The sequence below is a fragment of the Nannospalax galili genome, unplaced genomic scaffold (genome assembly GCF_000622305.1).
Source record: "Nannospalax galili isolate Female #2095 unplaced genomic scaffold, S.galili_v1.0 scaffold589, whole genome shotgun sequence".
Taxonomy (NCBI): Eukaryota; Metazoa; Chordata; class Mammalia; order Rodentia; family Spalacidae; genus Nannospalax; species Nannospalax galili.
The window spans coordinates 3,332,585-3,352,033 of record NW_008360324.1 but is presented as its reverse complement, the minus strand read 5'-3'; the positions used below and the strand labels follow the sequence as shown (position 1 = coordinate 3,352,033).

At 43.6% G+C, this 19,449-nt stretch overlaps 1 protein-coding gene across 7 annotated transcripts in view; it reads right to left on the bottom strand.

Annotated features, from left to right (window-relative positions):
* Positions 1–19: 19 nt before the first annotated feature.
* The window catches only part of Ano2 (anoctamin 2), a 382,995-nt gene continuing 363,565 nt past the window's right edge, over positions 20–19,449 (bottom strand). For all 7 annotated transcript variants that reach the window (XM_008825440.2, XM_008825443.2, XM_008825439.2 and 4 more), the window contains 5 exons: positions 19,161–19,313; positions 18,652–18,704; positions 16,240–16,421; positions 2,812–2,917; positions 20–430 (listed from right to left, as the gene is read on the bottom strand). In XM_008825440.2, the coding sequence (XP_008823662.1) occupies positions 158–430; positions 2,812–2,917; positions 16,240–16,421; positions 18,652–18,704; positions 19,161–19,313 (767 nt within the window). In that variant the 3' untranslated portion in view covers positions 20–157. The remainder of the gene's footprint in view (positions 431–2,811; positions 2,918–16,239; positions 16,422–18,651; positions 18,705–19,160; positions 19,314–19,449) is intronic.

The following is a 19,449-nucleotide window of genomic DNA, read 5'->3' as shown; positions in this document are numbered from 1 at the left end:
CCCGCCCCCCCCCCCCCACTCTTCATTCTCCTTTCTCTCTTTTCAAGACACCTGCAAGCCAGTTCCCGGCAGATGGAGAGGAACAGTTGTGCTGTAGGAACATGTGTGCGCATACGTGTCACTGCTACCAGGTCCTCCTCTGTAGTGGGCTGTAGGCTCACACGTTGGTGTGCTGGGACCCGGAGGATGCTATGCTGCCTGGCTGGCTCCTGCCCGAGGGTGCTGAGCTGGCTGCACGGCTCCTCCTGCTCCGATCCCCACCGCCCTGGCTCCTCTGGGTGGGCTCGTCAGCGAGCTTGACCTTCTCATGCTCCTCCTTCAGGAAGAAGTCCACCAATAAGCTTTTCTCTTTCTTGATCTGGTCACTGATGTCTGTGGGGATATCTGGGATCATCCAGTCCACAAGGACACTGAGGAACATCACGAGATTCTGCCAAAGCAAGGGAGAAAGGTGAGAAGAAAGCTAGAAAGCCCTAGCGTGCTAGTGTGATGCACATGGTCACAGGCGCCCACACTGTCCACCCTTGCCCCTTCAGAGTGACCACCCTGAGATGTGGGACTTGGTGAGGAAGGGGGAGCCTAAGCAGAATGCCAAGTGACTGATTGGCTGAGTGATTTCCACCAATAAGTTCAAATGTCCCTCAGTGTCCTCAATGATAATGCTGTAAAATGACTATAACTCCTACCCACCTCTGAAGAAACTGTGAGTATTGAGTCAATACATGTCAAACATCAGCCACAGTGCCTAGCACATAGCAAGACATGGTAAGTGGCAGTCTTGCCTTTTCGTTTCAAGAGAGTTTGTAGTATACAGTCCCACCATCCATAGACTGTCCTCACATGTCCCTGACCCTTCATGCTTTCCTTGTTCTAGACTGGAGCCTCCTGGAAAGTGATCACTGAGTCCAGTGGCCTCTCTAAGGCTATGACAGTGACAACTGCCCTTTTCTTCCCTCCAGCTGTCTCTCTGTCCTCTATAGCAGGTGTTTTCATTGACTTCCAGCCTTAACCCAACCCTCCTACCACTCATGGGCTCCTCATTCTGCCCCATTTGGGGGCTCCCTGCATCCAGGCCTCTCTGATCCATCTCAGGCTTTTGTGTATACTTGCAGAGGGCTCCTTTCTCTGCTTGCTGAACCACATCCCAGGGATACAAAGGCAAGGACAATCTTTCCTGGGAGCATTTTTCCTTTGAGTGAATGAGTTCATGACTACAGTGCCTGGCATGGCCCAATAAAGGTCAGCATGATTTGATTCTTGCTTATTTCTCAAATCCACTCTGCCCACACATTTACCCAACATATTCCTCAACTTGTGATAGTCTTCTCTGCCCACAAACTACACATTTGTGTGTCTTCTCCTCTCTAAGAAATCAAGGCAGTAACCGCCCTTGACCTACACATGCTCCTGGGAGCTCAAGAGAGGAATTTGGGGACAACTGCTTTCACAGGCTCCCAGACATTTAGGCTCTTCCTCTACCCACCTCTGTGGATATGACCAGTGAAATGTGTGACATATGGGAAAGGGAGGATATGCAGGCAGGCGGGGCAGCAGGGGTATGTCTGGATGGTCTTTCAAACATATCACCCCATCTCTGCTGAGGAAGAATGGCGTCTTCTTTATGTGAAAGACTAGCTGATGGGCTTCTCTACATGCTGGACTGGGGTCTGGGGAAGCTGGATACCTTAGAGCCCCCCAGGGACCTGCCTTCAGGGAATACAAAAGCCTGAGGGAGCTGAAGAGAAAGAGATCTGGGTTTGTGCTGTGGCCCTGCTCAAAGACTGGCAGGACCCTGAGTGGGAATTGGGGGCCCTGGAGCTCAGAGAATCTCAGCTACGCAATTGGAGCTGTGACTATTGTCAAAGATAGGAATCACTGAGCTCCGAGTTTGCTATTCATTCCGGGGGTGGCTAAATGGCCCTGTGGGGGTGCCCTTCCCACCAGATGTCTCTATGGCAAACAATGCTAACAAAGGAGGGACCCAAGAGCTCAGGAAGAAAGGTTTAGAACTTGAGCCCTTTCTCAAGCTGGCAGAGGGGATGGGCTGTTTGTCTGCACCAGGGCTGAGACTCTGGTTTCAATGGTTTCCTATTTTCCCTTCTTCATCTTAGATTTAAATGGGAAAGTATCTTCACTCTGCAACTTACTCTACATCTGTCCAATAACTTTACTCTGGGTTTTATTATCTTTCCGCCAAACCCACTCATTCAAAGAGGCTCTCTCTTGGGAGTCTTTTTCCTTCACCCAGGGAGGGAACATTTACTACTGCCTGCCACATGCGAAGGCCTCAATGTCACAGAGCAGAGGTGGCCTCTGTAGCCACTGCAGAGTCAGCCAATCATGGATCAAAAATATCAGAAAATGAAATTGTATCAACAATGATGTGTACAGGCTTCTGGTTGTATTATTTCTTAGGTAGCACAGCAGCACACCTGCTTACATAGAATTTACATATATTAGCTATTCTGTCATCTAGAGATGATTTAAAGTATATGAGACAAGGTGTACACATTGTATGTGAAATAATTTATATATACAATGTACTTATATATGTTATAGATGCAAGTTATATATATATATATATATATGTGATATTGTAACGCATACAATATATACAATGTCATTTCATCCAAAGGATTTCAGTACCCATAGATTTTGGCATCACAAGGAGGTCTTAAAGCCATTCCTTGTGGATACCAAGAGATGACTGTACCATGAACATCTGGATGTGAGGGGCAGGCAAGACACCAGGGCTTTCTTCACCTCCGTAGCCGGCATCCTAACTGGCTACCCCTTATTTGAATGACTCACCTGGAAGATGATAACAAAGGCCAGTCGGGCAGACAGAACAGACCAGTACTGCTTGGAAAACTCATATGGGTTCGGAGCCCATGGTGGCTCTCGGTAATCCTTGAACCTGCCCAAACAGAGATGTGGTATTAAGATTGGGTGGAGACTGAGGGTTGGCAAAATAGCTCAGGGGCAAAGTGTTTGCTGCACAAGCATGAGCATCTAAGTTTGATCCTATAAAGTTGAGTGTGGTGGTATGTGCTTGAAATCCTAGTGCTGGAGAAGTAGAGTCAGGCAGGTCCCTGGGGCTTGTTGGCCAACCATTTTAGCCTAACTGGTGAGACCCAGGTCCCATTTAGAAACCCTGCCTTATAAAACCAAGGTAGACATCTCCGGAGAAACAACCCTCAGGTTGACCTCTGGCATCTATACACACATGCACATGTGCACCCCATACACACACATGCACCTACCTGCACACACATACACATGCACACACATATGAACATACACACTCACTAAATAAATAGATAAAATTAGTGATAAATAAATAACAGATTAGGAAGAGACTGAGGGAAAAGGAGTATTCTGGGTAAGACAGTGAGGTTTGGGGCTCTTAGGAGACAGAGGGGAAATCCACAGCCTAATCAACAATCATCAGTGGACTAAAAGAAAGTCTACAGAAGTCAGCCTGGAGATGTCTTTTTCCTAATCTCTTCCCAACACCTCCCAAAGCTTCCTCTGATGTCAGGTTGCAATTCCAAGAAGAGCCCAGGGATAACAAGAGTACCCAAGGCCTGTAGGGCCATATGGATCCCCATGATGTGCTCCCAGATCACAACAGGTGCCTCACAGGGTTCCCATAATAGGCTCTGGGCTCTATAACAATGCAGGCACCAACAGGTCACCCTGGGTTTCTCCTCAGCTAGTGGCTTTGAAGTCAGCTTGACTTTCCAGCTGTACTGTTGAACCCAAAGTAAGTCTGAACCAGATCAAGTTGAAGGCTTGGTGAATTTGGGTGGAGGATAAGATAGAACCACTGGTGACCTATAGTCTTTACATGAACTATTTTCATCATGTGTCCACATCGTTTATAAAACAGAGCATCAATGCCTAACATAAGCCCCTGACTCTTCCTCAGACCCATGGAGAAGCCTGGGGTGTTGTTCTCCATCACTCTGTCTTTTCATTCTCATTCTACAGTGACTGTGTTACAAATAGGTCCTTTTCTAAGCCTGGAAAAATTGCAAGGGCTGGTACCAGCATGGTGGCCCTTCTGAAACCCATTGTCTCCATGGAACTTAGCAAGTCTTCAATGCTCAATAAAAGCAAGACAAGCTCTGGGCTGGAGGAAGAATTGGCCCCCTAGCAGTGTGTGTAGTTGCTAAGAAAGACAGAGTAGAGACTCTGTCCAATGAGGGATTGGGGAAGAAACTTTCATACACAGGGCATGCAGCATTTATCCATGCCTGGGCAAAAGAAAAGGCTTTTCTGCTTGTTTCGTCATTTAATCTTCCCAATATCCTTACATAGGCATTAATATCCCCATAAAGCATGTTAGGAATCTGGACTCAGAGTTCAAGTATTTGATCAAGGATTCATGGACAGTAGGAGACAGAGGCAACATAAAGATGAGAGTATGGCTGGATCCAGGCTTTTCCCTGTCATCCCAGAGCACCTCACCAAGAGCCAAAGTTGGGGTGGAGTTCACACACATAGACTCTCTGGTCCATTACCCTACCCTGAATGAACCATCTGTTGTAAAATGTTCATGTATAAGCATGATGAATTCTGGTTTCCAAGGAGACATGAAACAAGATCATCTTAGGGAGAAGAGAAATGCATGCACACAGACAGAAAAGGGCAGAGCAATAGAACCAGCAACAGAAAGAGACAAACGGCATAGCAGACAGTAATCTTTCCACTAGGATTTGGCCAGGAGCCAGGAGCTTCCACCTCACTGTGCTCAGCCCCACTGGCTTCCAGCAGCTGATCACAGCTGCTGCTAGCTTGATTTGACATCCGGGTGAGAAGCAAAGCTAACTGCAGCCCAGCAGGGCACCACAGGATTCACCAGATCCACCCATGGCTGAGAACAGGAACATAGGAATCTGGAGATTACACTTGCTAATGGAGAGAGGGAGCGGGAAGGAAGGAGCAAGGGAGGGATGGAGAGAAGAAGGAAGGAAGAGAGAGAGAGAGAGAGAGAGAGAGAGAGAGAGAGAGAGAGAAAATGGTCAAATAAGTAGGACATCTTAGACATCTTAGGTTGAGGGAAAAAAATCCCAGACTCATCTATTCTGCTGCAGTACCCAGAGCTGGGCCTATTCCAGGACATCCCTCCCCAGTTTCAGCTTGGTCCCTCCCGCTGTAGTAAAAATCTATTTCTCTTCTTTGCTATCCATCTACAAAGGAACAGCTGCTCACTGAGCTTGGTATGAGAGCCACTGCTCCCTCCTCTTTGCAGCCTGAAAAGAATCCATAAATAATCGAATTCTGGTTCCAAGTCTGCTACTAACTTACCACAGCTTTTGGAACTGTTGCTTTACCCTCCCCGAATGTCCAAAACATGTTTTGAATCCAGCAGGCACATTCATCGGATGAAGGATCTGGGGGAGCTGGGGGGTGGGGGATGGGGGGAACATTTGCACAGAGATCGGTCCAGAAAGCTTGACTTGAAAATACCTCAATGAAGATAAGCTAAGGGTGGTTCTGTTAGGTACTAAAGGGAAAGGAACATCACAGAAAACAGCAGTAAGCAATTTGAAGTTTGTACCTGTTCACATCCCTCTTTCCAAATCTATCTTTTTAAAAAACTCTGACCTATGGCTAAAGCATATGCACATATGCTGTGCTAGATAACTTCAGTTGTCAACCTCACACACCTGGGAGGAGGGAACTTCAGCTGAGGCTTTTCCTCCATTGGAATGGCCTGTGGGCATGTCTGTGATGCATTTTCTAAATTGTTGGTAGATGTGGTCAGGTCCAGCCCATTATGGGCGGTGCCACCCTTAGGCATGTGATCCTAGGTTGTATAAGAAAGCAGGCTGAGCACAGGCCAGAGGAGCACACCAATAAGCAGAGTTCTTCTATGGTCTCTGCTTCAGCTCCTGCCTCCAGGTTCCTACTCTAAGTTCCTGTCCTGGCTTTCATTGATGATTAACTGCAACTGGAACATGTAAGTCAAATAAACCCTTTCCCCCACAAGTTGGTTTTGGTCAGAGTGCTTTATTACAGCAACAGAGAAACAAACTAAAATGTATGCATGTATGTCACTGAAATGGAAAGTATATAAAACATACTTATCCTCGTTGTGTGCAGTGCATTGTTGACATTACTATGCTCTGTTCTGTTCTGATCTGTTCTGTTCTTCCCTCCCAGATATTTTATCCTATTCCATTCTTTAAAATGCTGTCCGTGACCCACTGGAGCTAGTTCATAACCCACTGATCAACCATGACTCATCATTTGAAAAGCATAGATTCCAGGAAGCTTGTACCACTAGGTACATAATTGGTTGTTTACATGCCAACGTAAATTTGGGTTTCATAATATTTTTTGAAATTTTATCCTAAGAAATCAGGCTTATCAAATGTTTTCACTAAGTAACTCGAGGACATACATCACACAAACAGATAATTAGCTTGAAGAATAGACATATTCACAAAAGACAGGTGGCTAATGGACTGAATTGTTTGCACTGCTGTGATAATGATCTGTGGTGTCTGTTTTGTTTTTAAGTAGAGTGTCCAGCACAGAGGGGAGCTCATGCTTTTGAGACACAAAAGCAGGTGAGGGTTTGAATGCAACTTCTAGCACTTTGGTTCAGTGTCCTTACAACAATTTAGATCTTCATAGTTCCCCTAAAGGCCCATGTGTTAAAGGCTTGGTCCACTGGGTTGCTCTGTTGGGAGCAGGTAAGTGGCAGGACCTACTTGGAAGCCCTTTGGTCCTTAGGAGTATGCCCTTGAAAGAGTTTTTAAGCCCCCTCCTCCCCTTCTCTTTTGCTTCCTTTGCCACATGCTCCTGCCATGATCTATTTCCTTGCTGCCAGCCCAAAGCAAGAGCCCCTCTATCATAGAATGAAATTTCAGAAACATTAAGCCAGAAGAAACCTTTTCTCTTTATAAATTGCTTCTCTCAGGTATGTGCTGTAGTGATGGAAGATGACTAACACAGTCTTCTTGCAAGTGTTCTGATACTACATGTTCTCATCTGTAACGTCAGCCTGAACTGTGTCTGTGATTTGTTATGGAGATGAGGTGTCAATGCAAAGCATTTAGCACATTTTCTGGTACATCAGAGGAAACCAACCAATGAAGATTGAGTGTCCTTTATGTGAAATGCACAAGAAAGATGACAGATTTCAGTGTTTTTTCATATTTTGGAATATTTGCTTGCATCTAAGACATCTTGGGGGTGGGACTGAAGTAAAAACATGAAATTCATTGACATTTCAGACTCCTTACATACACAGACTGCAGACAACTTTATATATACTATGTTTAATGATAGAACAGCTTCATAGTGCTAAATTTTCCACTTGTGATATAAGATCAGCACAAATCGTTTCAGAGTTTGAAGAATTTCATATTTTAGATTAGATAATTAGGGATGCTAACTTATAGTAACTATTCTTTCTTTTTTTTTTTTTTTTAACTGAAAGGGACTTGGAACTTAGAATACACAGACAGCCCTTCTGACTTCCTGGGAGGGTTTCTGAGCACTCACGTTCCAGACACTTCAAGCTTCCCATGATGCTAATGATCCTCATAGAGGCCAGATACTGACAGACACAGAGGGCATCTCTAGAATTATGTTCAGGTAAATAGTACACAATAGGCAAGCCTGGGGCTAATGGGAGGAGACCTTGAGACCTGGGACATACAACTTCTTTGTGGTCCAATCCCATTAGCTCACAGGCCCTCCGACACAGGACCATCTCCCCTTTCCTGGGTACCTAGAGTCTCCCAGCATCCCCATGAATAGCCATAACACCTGGCAAAACTCTACATCAGCTTAATTTCAAAAATCTGCTGGCCATGACCTCCAGAAAGAAGCAAGAATTTAACCTCAGGCATGTAATTTTGTACACATTCACCTACCCCACCCAGTTCTCCTTAATTTTGAGAGTAGTTTCTAAGAGAGACAGACTTTCAGTAATAAGACACCTCAGCCATCTAAAAAGCAGACATGGAATTGGAGTGCCTATGCCTTTACAAATGAAAGACTCTGAGTAAGATATATCTCTGAACCTCAGCATTCTAACCCATAAAAGGAACCACACAATGTATACCACAGGGTCAGGTACTCAGAAGGGACATGTTTGGCCTCTCTCAGCCCAACTGTGAGTAAATATGTGTACATGTGTACTCAGTGTTACTGGAAGAAACAGCGAGAATTTGATAAGACAATATAAGTGGACGTGATTTCCGGAGGCTTCCATGAAAATAGACACAGTGACGACTCCTGGAAGATGAAATCTGGGGTGGAGCTGAAAAGAGAGGCTTTTATTTTGCTTTCATATACAGATATATGTGCACAAAATTGTTTTCATAATAAAGAAGTCCATAATTGTTTTTTACGGTGCTAGGATTGGAACCCAAGGCCTTGTGCTTGCCAGGCAAGCACTCTACCACTGAGCAACACCCATAGCCCCAGAGGCTCATAATTTTAAAAGACATAGTTATTGGCAATGTTCAGTGGGCTCAGATGAATTTTATATGCAATTTCAAGAATAAAACTATAAGGGGCTGGAGAGGTAGCTCAATGGTTAAGTGCACTGGTTGCTCTTGCAGAAGACCCAGGTTCAGTTTCAGTACCCACATGGCAGCTAACAACTATCTGTAACTCCAGTTCCAAGGAAACCAATACCCTCTTCTGACCTCCGTGGGAATTGTATGACACAGGTGCACTTACAAACATGCAGGCAATACACATAAAATAAAATAATAAATAAAAGATATATTTGTTTTTGTCTTTTTGAGACAGGGTCTCCCTGTAGCCCCAGCTGCCCTGGATCTCACTATGTAGACCAGGCTGGCCTTGAACTCACAGAGATCTGCCTGCTTCTGCCTCCATAGTGCTGGGATTAAAGGCCTGTGCCACCACACCTGGCTTAAATAAAATATTTTTAAAAGAGTAAAATTATAGTGTTAAACTGGGACAGACTCACATATAACAAGTGAAACTGCTAAAAAATATTCTGTGGGAAAATAATCACATAGCTAGAGTTAAATTTAGACATCATGCCAATAAATAAGTTCCCATTAACTCAAACTGTATTTCATTACTATAAAATAAACTATGGATATTCCAGACATTGTGGCACAGGCCTTTAATCCCAGCACTTAGGAGGCAGAGGTAGGTGGATCTCTGTGAGATCAAAGCCAGCCTGGTCTACATATTGAGTTCTAGGCCAGCTGGGGCTACAAGGAGACCTTGTCTCAAAAATACCAAAATAAATAAATAAAAATAAGCCATGGAATATTAACTTAAATGTTCTACAACTCCAGATTATGTAAGTACCAAGAAAAACTGGGAAACATACATACATGTTACCTGCTTACTATTGGAAAATACCTGGAATTGGGCAAGCGTTAGGGCAGAGGAAGGACAGAGTTGGAGCAATTACCTGCAATATTTCAAATTTTTATAGAAATACATTCATATATTATATGAGCCACTATATTTTTCTAATCCCTCATTTTTGTAGATATGGAAACTCAGACTCTATTACTTAGTTTTCTCATCAGTGTGTCAGAAAACCTGGTGAAAGCCACTTAAGAAAGGAAGGACCCACTTTGGCTAACAGTCTGAAGAGAGACAGTTCATCATGGTGGAAAGGCCTGGCTGTAGGAGCTTGTTCACACCCATTCAGATCAGGAAGAATAGACAGGACAGGAAATAGAGCAGGTGAGTCCTTCCTCCAGAAAGACCTCACCTTCCAAGTGTTCCACAGCTTCACCAAACAGCACTACCAGGTAGGTACCAAGAGTTCAAACACAGGAGTCTGGTGGAGCACATTTCATATCTAAACCATAACAAATGCGTAGAGAGGGAAGAGAGACTCCTGACTCTGATGTCACCATTTCCTTCCCATCCTCACCTACAGGGTAGCCCATGACAGTGACATCTGCCCCGACCCATGAAAGCACAAAATTGCTGAGGGTGAAGAGGGAGTCAACGCAACACACTGGAGGGCTGGCCAACTGCCACCAAGAAGGTTGTGTTTTTCTTCTCTAAATGAGGTGTTAGCTCTATAATGAATCAGTTAGTGAGTGTCTTTCTCAACTCCAAACAGTGGAATGGAAGGAAATTTTTTTTAAATGGACTCATTGGATTTGAATATCATATGAATGCTGAAAACAATTACGTTTAATATTTTCAGACCATCTGAGCTGCTTAAAACAGGCCTTGAAACTGGCCTTTATCAGAGGAAACAGTATAGGCAATTAGGAGCTAATAGGAACCATGTCAACCCAGAGATGGTAAGGATCAGGACTCTAACACCTGGAAAAGCTGACTACCTTTGGTGTCAGTGTGGGACAGACGCAAGGCAGACACAGGCTGGAAGGGACCACACCTCTTCAAAGTCTGTCGCAGGATGTGAAGATACAGAAGCACTTAGGTCTTGTAGAAAAATTTGGCAGGAGCTACCTGTTGGTGTGATGGTGCCCATGTGGGCACCTACCCTGGTGAGCTCTCCACTCCCTCTCAGGAATGGAGCCACTATTCAGTCTCCAAGACATGATGACTGCTCAACCTTGTCAAATAGTCACCAATCATTGACTGTTGCTTGACATCTTGGGACTGTTTATGGAGCAGCTCTGCTGGAGCAGTTCAATAGCTGAGGCCAGAACTTCGAAAATGTTGGGAATGCCTCCCCACATCTCACATGGCCAGTCTGAGATATGTCTTAATATTTGCTCCCATTTTTAAGACACCTCTATCCCTGACAAGACCACATTGGAGACCAAGAATTCTGCTTTATTTGACCACATTTAGCTCCAGAGGTCACTGAAGCCCAAGAATAAGAAGGGTCATCAGGATTCAAAAAGCCATACAAACTTCATTTCTCCTGACTCTGGGGTTAGCTGTAGAGTTCCTTCTGAATCTCACAGTGTTTCTCTATCACAGTCTTTCCTCCATATTCTTTCTCTCTCCCTCCCCCTTTCTTTCTCTCTCTGAATTGTGTATAAGACCCACATTAGGTAGAGATTTCTATCAACAATTCTTATAGAGCTAGGAAATGTAACCCTGTTTGACATACTATACCTAGGTCACACACTGACCCCATTCCCTAGACATCTGCTTACACTTGAGTAAGGCATCTCATTTGCAATGTAACCCAATAGCCTTCACAATGTACTCAGAGCGATAATGCCCATGAAAAGTTTGATCTAATCACTGTTCCTTTAAACCTCTTCAGTGCAACTCCAAGGCCCCACAAGAGACTCCACACACATTACTGTGACTAACAGGTTCTTGACCTGACTTCCATTTTTTCCTTCTCACTCTAACCTCACTCCTAGAATACAGTTTTTCCTGAACCTCCTTTGCCACTTGAAACCCTGCTTTGCACCCCAATACTCACCATCAGCACCTCCCTCCTGCCCACCAGTCAGACTAGATTGACTATATGAATAGAGAGATCCAACAAAACCATATGTAAGCCGGGCAATTTGAGATACACAAGACCTTGTCTTACAAAAAAAACCCAAAACATAATAAAGATGGAGAATGAAGAATCTAATGGCCTCAGGGATCAAGTTTCCTCTCTCTTGAATGTCTACCCTGTAAATGTTAAGTCTGGGTGAGGTGCAGGGCATTCGTAGCTCCTGCAGTAACCCTATTATAAGTTATTAGGGTATTTTAATTGTTCATCTGCTTTATTCAGGCTTCTTGAAGGAGGCATTGTATTGTGTTCCGTATTATATAACCTGTAACAGGGTTTCGAGCATATTTGCATAATGATCCTATAATCTTCACCGGTACTAAAAGTGACTGCTCCAAAGTTCTTTTCAGTTTCATCTTTGGATGATTTACTTTCTACAGATAAGTTTTCTTGGCAGAAACATAGAATTAAAGTATGCCTCCTTTGCATGTCTCTACTGCTAATTCTCTCACTCATCAGCAGCAAGTTCTTTTTTTCCTTTTTAAATCTGTGTGTGTGTGTGTGTGTGTGTGTGTGTGTTTGCGTGTGTGTTCACATGAGCACCACAGCACATGCGTGGGAGCTTACATGACAACCTGGAGTGTCAGTCCTTATCTTTATACTTGTTTGAGACAGGGTCTCTTGTCTGCCACTGCATGTCAGTCTAGCTGGTCCTTGAGCTCCAGGGAATTCTGTCTCTGCCTACCATTTCACAATAAGAGCACTGGAATTACAGACATAGACTACTATATTTAGCTTTACACGGGTTTGGGAGACCTGAACTCATGTCCTTTACCCATCAAGCCTCCTCTCCAGCCCCAGAATGATTTTTAACAAGTACTTGACCAACCACAACCCCATCTACTTGCATAGAAACAATGGAAAGACTATTCAAGTTTCATGCATAGCTGGCTGGAAAATCCAGGAACCTGAAGGCAGATGCAGGAAGTAGAGCCAGTCACATGTATGCTGACAACACTTTAGGGTCCGAGGCAGTTGTGATATGGGGTGAGTAATACAAGCTCAACTTGATTTGTCATAACAGCTGATAGGAGTCATGTGGAGCTTTAAAATGCAGTCAACACTGACTAAAGTAGAGCTGGGAGAGGGAGACACACTGGATTTAAACTGGTTGATGGGATGAAACCTTGTTTAAGATTCTCTCAGCCTCCAATATAGAGCCACTAAAGTCCTTTTTGGTTTAAGCCACTGATAACTTGGAAACATAATGGCTACTAGGAGATCAGACGTCTGGGGCAAGGTCAGAGACCAGTGGTGCTCTATGGCAGATATATGCTTGTAGACCAGTTAAAGAGACAGAGCATGTCAGCCTTGGTTCTCACACCCCAGGAGAGTGGAGGTCTATGTTCTTTGACAGACCAGAGTTCAGGATCTGTCACCAGAAACTTCTGCAATCTTAGAGAACTCCAAGGCTTCCTAAGTCTCAGCAGTTTGTTTAGTGCAAATCTCTTGACTGACCTCATGGGCACTATTAGGCCAGAACCAAATCCCACTAGAAAAGTCTTTTACCACTGGCACAGACCTTCTGCACTAGAAAACTATGCCTTTGTCAGCAGACCAAAATCCAGCACCATGGACAGGCAGTCTGGAAAACCAGCCAGACACAGATGCCGCTGGGCAGTGCCTGTTGTAAGTGTAAATCTACCTGTAAGAGAACTTCAGTGTAAGAATTGGACACTTTGAAGTCCCAGCTGTCAAATCCTTTGAAACATCTATGTTGATTTGAATTGATAAATATACTGATTTGCCTGTTCATGGGCCTGGTCCCCCCTTTTTCATCTTTTCTTGCTTGGCTGTAGTTAAGCCCTCAAGTTACTGCCCCTGAGTTGAGAGCACCCTTCTATTTAAGTCACAGGTTGGTAAGCTATTTAGTTGGGAAGACCAAATCATTGCCTCATATTCATGACCTCAAACTGTAGATCTGAACCCAAGCAACTATCTTATAAATATCTGACTTCGAGTACCAAAGGGAAATCATGATAGCATGCCCACACAACAGTAACACTGTTTGACTATACTAAGATTCCAATATCATCTTAATCAGAATGGCTACCATCAAAAAAATAAACAACAACAAATGCTAGTGGGGATAATATACATTTGTGCAAGATTATGGAAATCAGTATGGAGGTTCCTCAAAAAAAAAAAAAAGAATAGAGGTATTCATATAGTCCAGATATATAAAAGAAATTAAGTCTGCATATCCTAGATACATGCATATCCATATTTATTGCTACTATATTCATAGTAACTAAGAAATCGAATCAACTTATATACTCATCAGCAGGTGAATGGATAAAGAAAATGTGATGTACAATGCACACACACACACACACACACAGAGTTGTATCGAGCCATATTAAGGAATGAAACTGTCATTTGTAGAATAATGTTTAGAACTGGGGATCATCATACTAAAGGAAATAAGTCAGTCTTTGAAAACCAAGTATCACGTTTCTTCTCATATACAAAACCTAGATTTTTTTAGAACAGATATGAAAATAGAAAGGAGACTATTTAGAAGAGGAAGGGACCAGCGGGATTGGGAGGGGAAGGATAGGCTAATGAAAAGATAAGATGCCCAAAGTATGTTTTATATATATGCGAAAATGTCATAATGAAATGTATTATTTTGTCTAATTCATATATACTAATCAGTAAAAGAGAAGATGGCTTTGATGGGGGTGTTGGTAGCTTTTACACAAGACACAACTGGAGAATAGACTGAGAAATCCTTTACCAGATGTACAGTATCTTTTCCCGACCCCTTCTTATTCCTGTAGTTATTGTTTGTAATACATGAGGTATGGTCTTTGATCAAGGCTTGGCTGTGGCTGTCATTCAACCATGGGACAGAAGGATTAAGCGAGCTACTTCCCTCTGCTCCTCTGCTTTGTATTGGGTCTTCTTGAGAATCATACAATGCTTCCCATTTCTTGACTTCAGTGATCCCTAGAACGGTATTCTTCAACCATCTCTTAGGAATACCACATGACTGACATCAAACTCATCATGGGCACCATAAAACCACGTTCTCCTAGTGTGTCCCTCACCTCTCACCAGCTAAGCTTCCTTATACAACAGAGTGCAATGCACACAGAAGGCAATAACTGGCCAAGTTTTAGAAAATAAGAGACTGCAGAGTGTGTCTCTGGATAGGACTTCAATATTAAACTTCACCCATCCACAGCTCAGGGACCATTGTGGAAGAGGGCCTGGAAAGATTGTAAGAGCCAGGATTGGTCCATGAACATAGGGAAACAGAGGCTTTTGGGCCACTGGAAGCTTGAACATGTCAACTTGCAGCAGTGGTGGCATTGACCACAAGACCCGTACCAAGTCAATCAGACAAGGGCCCAGAATGAGGCAACGGAAATGGGCAGCAGGCTGGCCCTCGCCTGCAAACTGTTGGAGACTGATTACTGCTGGATAAAGAAGAGTAGACCTTACTTACCATCTCTAGATAGGCTGACTAGACTCCAGTGGATGAACTTGCACTGACAGATATCTGGGTACAAATGCTTGCCTGGATAGAACTTAACATGTACAGTAGAAATGCATGAGGTCCGGTGGAGGGGGTGGGGAGTAGGGGTATGGATCGGGGGAGGGGCTCTAAATCTGATTTTAAAAAGTGTTGTAGGAAATGTATAAAAGCTCAACCATTTTTTTAAAAGATCATGTTCTCTTAGCACCTTCCCTGACCTTTTTAACACAGCTACAGTTTCCCAGTGATCTAAATTCAGCCCAGACTTTGGAGCTGTCCATAATTCAGACTCTGTCTATCATGGTCAGTTTTGCAGCATATCCTGTGAATAGCTGATCTCATCCTATTTATTCCTTCTGCTACTCTGGTCTATGCCCCATTCATGTCTCGGCTGCTCTGCCTGAACTCTCCAAACCCTAATCCATCACTCTCTCTGAATCCAAATCAGTTTCCTAAATGTACCCTTTGTGTGTGACACCTGAATGGTCATGTCTTCCTATTACATCATATTGAAGCTGCCACCAGATTTCAAGATGTCTCATAGATACATCATGATATTTGAATTTGATACTTGAGCTTATACTAAGGAGTTCTTACAAATCTTATATTATTTGCCATTAATATCTTCTCAAGTACCCTCCTTAATAAAACTCTGTTGCCTAGCTCCATGCTAGAATCTTCTCCCCTTCTGCCATCCAACTTCTTACAGCCCGTCCAGGAATCTCACCTTTTCCACTCTAGTCCCCAGATATCTCCCCATTCTCTGAACATCCACAGTACTCATGGGCCATGTTGCACATGATTCCGTAGAATTACTGACTCACTGTCATTCCTAGCCCTGATAACAAGGTCACAGTTATAAAGCTCTTGGTCTGCTCCACAGTGTCTAGCAAAAGGCACTGTGCTGGTATTTGCTGATTCTTTTAAGTGAGTTTGTAACAACTTACAGGGAGGAACAGGAAACATGGGGAAAGGAAAATGAGACACTCCAGGTCCTCTGAGAAACTCTTTGGGGGCTGGAGAGATGGCTCAGCAGTTAAGAACACTGGCTGCTCTTGCAAAGGACCTAGGTTTGGTTCCCAGCACTCACGCGGCAGCTAATAATTGTCCATGACTCCAGTTCCAGGGATCTGACACCCTCTTCTGACCTCCACAGGCACTGCACAACATGACTGCACTTACATACATGCAGGCAATTCACTCACACACATTAAATAAAAATAATAAGATTTTTTTAAAAACTATTTGGATCTATAGTTTCTGATCTTCTTCCCCCACATTACTTTACCTGCAGAACTGAACCTCCTGGTCGAAATGTGAGTTTTCTGGCTGTGTTCCTTCCTTCAGCTGACTGACATTGAAAAAGGAGAGGGTATGGTTCACAAAGCCATGTAGAGTCCCATTGTGACTATAGGAGTATTGGTACACAAGGCGGGGGATAAAGTCGGATGTGACAGCAATGACGAAAGCCTAGAGGGCAGAACCACAAGTACTGATGAGGGATCAGAATGGATGCTGTGGGGAAGGCACAGAGACCATTTGACTCAGGGACTGGCTCTCTTAGGCTCTATGTCGAAAGGCAGTGCTCTGGCTACCACATCTGCAGCATGCTTAGGTCCCTGCCTCTGAGCTCACACAGCTCAACTGCACAGCTTTTCCATCTGTGATATTTCCAAGTAAATCCATCCAGTGATGACTGTAGACAGAGGGAACAGCAACCTGTTTAGCAAAGGATGCTAATCTAATCTGAGACATTGGGTACTGAAAGACTCAGTCCTCCTCTAAGGCACTTCGGTTGACATTGCTGTTGGCTAAGCCGAAACAGAATGCAAGATATTTTGAGTAAAATCACCTGTAGTAAGTGATGGGGGTGGTACTTAATAGAATAGTCAGGGAAGATTGATGGCAACATTTATCTGTCCTGGGGGACACCGGAGAGCCAGGGATACAAATCCAGTCCCCCAGTCTGATCATTATCTCTGGATACTTTACAGCACCTTATACAACAGAAACTATTCCTTTATTCATCTTACTTAGGAAGAGACAGACAGAAGGGGAAAGGTATAGGGCCTGCAGGTGGGCCATACACACTCCACATGGTATCTGGCCTGTCTAAGTGCTCCATAAACATCCACAGAGAAAGCCACATGCAGGTGAGTGATTATGTGTTTGAATGTAGAGGTACTTTCTTCAAAGAGAACCTTAAATCTTTTTGGCAGGTGTTTATACCAAATTCTGCACCAACAATTAAAGCCCCTTAAAATGTAGTTTATGTATTTTTTTTCTAAAAGTATGTGTGTGTGGTCATAACTATATGTAAGAATTAACACGGTTATAATTGTCATAGCTGTGATTTACAGAGCACTTGCTGGTCCTTCCATTATCCCATTTATTTTCGAGAATGGTCCCCTATAGTGGGCGCTATTCCTGAGTCTCATTTTATTGATGAGTAAGCAAGTCCTACAAAGGTCAGGGGTGTAAAACACCCTGCCATCTGTACCACATAAATAGAAAGTGATTAACACTGAGGGTCTCTTTTCTAACAGACACAACAAAGTAACAGTTTACTTCTTTTCAAAGGTGCACTTTATTTCTAAACCTCAAAATGTGTGTTTCCTACATGGAAACATTAATCATGCAGTAGACTGATTCTACCTCTCCTCACACCTCTCCAATCATTTTTTTGGCAGGTGTTTATATCAATGAAACAAGTCAGAGCCAGAATCAATGTTTTGCTCCTGAGGGAACAGGAGCTATGGCTTTCTAAATGTATACCTAGCTGACTGGTATTTTCTAGGAAGGAAGAACAGGCAGCCCTGCCTGGCCACCATCCATCCACAATACAAAAGCAAAGGATTTTGTCTACAGTGTTGACTAGTCTGGCAAGGCAGCTAAGGGGGTCACAATGAGTCGGACCCCTCTCCTTCTACACCTTAATGTACACAGACACCCCCCGTCACCCATCCATGATGATGATTAAGACTGTGTGCTGATAACCAAGACTGTGTACTGATAACCTGGAGGAACTGTAATTAGGAATCTCAACCTGGGCAACATTCAGGGTATTGTTTAACTAAGGAGCAGAAAAGAATGCTGAGACAAATGATAGATGATAGATAGATAATAGATAGATAGATAGATAGATAGATAGATAGATAGATCCTGGGCCAACTGCCTGATAATTTCAGAGACTAGAGTCAGCCTAAACTTTAATATTGTGTAGCGATAGATAGATAGATAGATAGATAGATAGACAGATGATAGACAGATAGATAGATGATAGACAATAGGTGATTGATAGAAAGAAAGATGATAGATGATAGATAGATAGATGATAGATTGATAGATGATAGATAGATGATAGACAATAGATGATTGAGAGAGATTATATGATAGATAGACAGACAGACAGACAGATAGATAGATAAATAGAATTCTTTCCTCGTTATTCTTGACAGCAAGGAAAGATCTGATTTGATGGATACTTGTCTTTATCTTAATGAAATTACAAACTAAATCACCCTGCCCAGCAGCAGCATGATGAGTTATAAGGCTGCTGTGTCTCATTGACCAGGAGGCTTTCTGAAATAAAGTTCAAATGGAAAAGGCTGGGAGGTAACAGGCTGCTTCCTACATTGGAGATCATGCTTTCTAGAAGAGCCTCCTACACAGCCAGAACATCCTGAATATAAACACTTACATTGATGATAACAGAGAATTTGCCAATCCCAGAGAGAATGTCAAACCAAATTCCTGTAAGACAAAAAGAAAGCAGCTCTGGTTACTCCCACCCTGAGCCCCAAACAACAGCAAGCCTGAGGAACAGGGTGATGTCCTGCAGGCAAGTTACCTGGGATGTTTGCTGGTCCCTGCCCCCCCATCCCCTGACAAGTGGGTTTGCTTGGAAAGGTTTTAAGTACCAACACAGAGCTAAAGGCCCAGCTCTGGAGCCTCCTTTCTGTAGGTATAATCACTGCATTTGTTTGGAAAGTGTTCATTTATCACACATTAACACCAACACACATATCTGGCAGCTTAGGGAACACGTGATGGGTAAATAACGTGGCTTCCACAGGCCTCCCCACCTCTGAGAATATGCACAGGGGCCAATCCAAAGATTGAAAAATGTGGACTTTGCCAGCCTCCTGAGTCCAGTTAATGCAGGTGGAGGGGAAGCCACACTGTCGGGGCTTCTCGGGAGAAACAAACCTATGTCTTTGGTCCTCACGGCATCTGGGCGTCTTAACTCCGTAACAAACTTCTTTGCATCCAGCCGCACTTCAATGACATTGTTTAGCAGAGCAAACACAGGAGCCAGGGGAAAGGAGGCCACAAAGAGGGTGACAAAGCCGAACTGGATGACTAGGAGAGAGCACACGGACAGGCTTCAGCAGGGGGCAGGAGTTAAGGTCTGTCCTCTCTGTGGTCCATGTACCTCTCTCACCAGATTCCCACTTCCTCCTACACCCTAGGTTTTCTTCTCATACCTCTCACACCT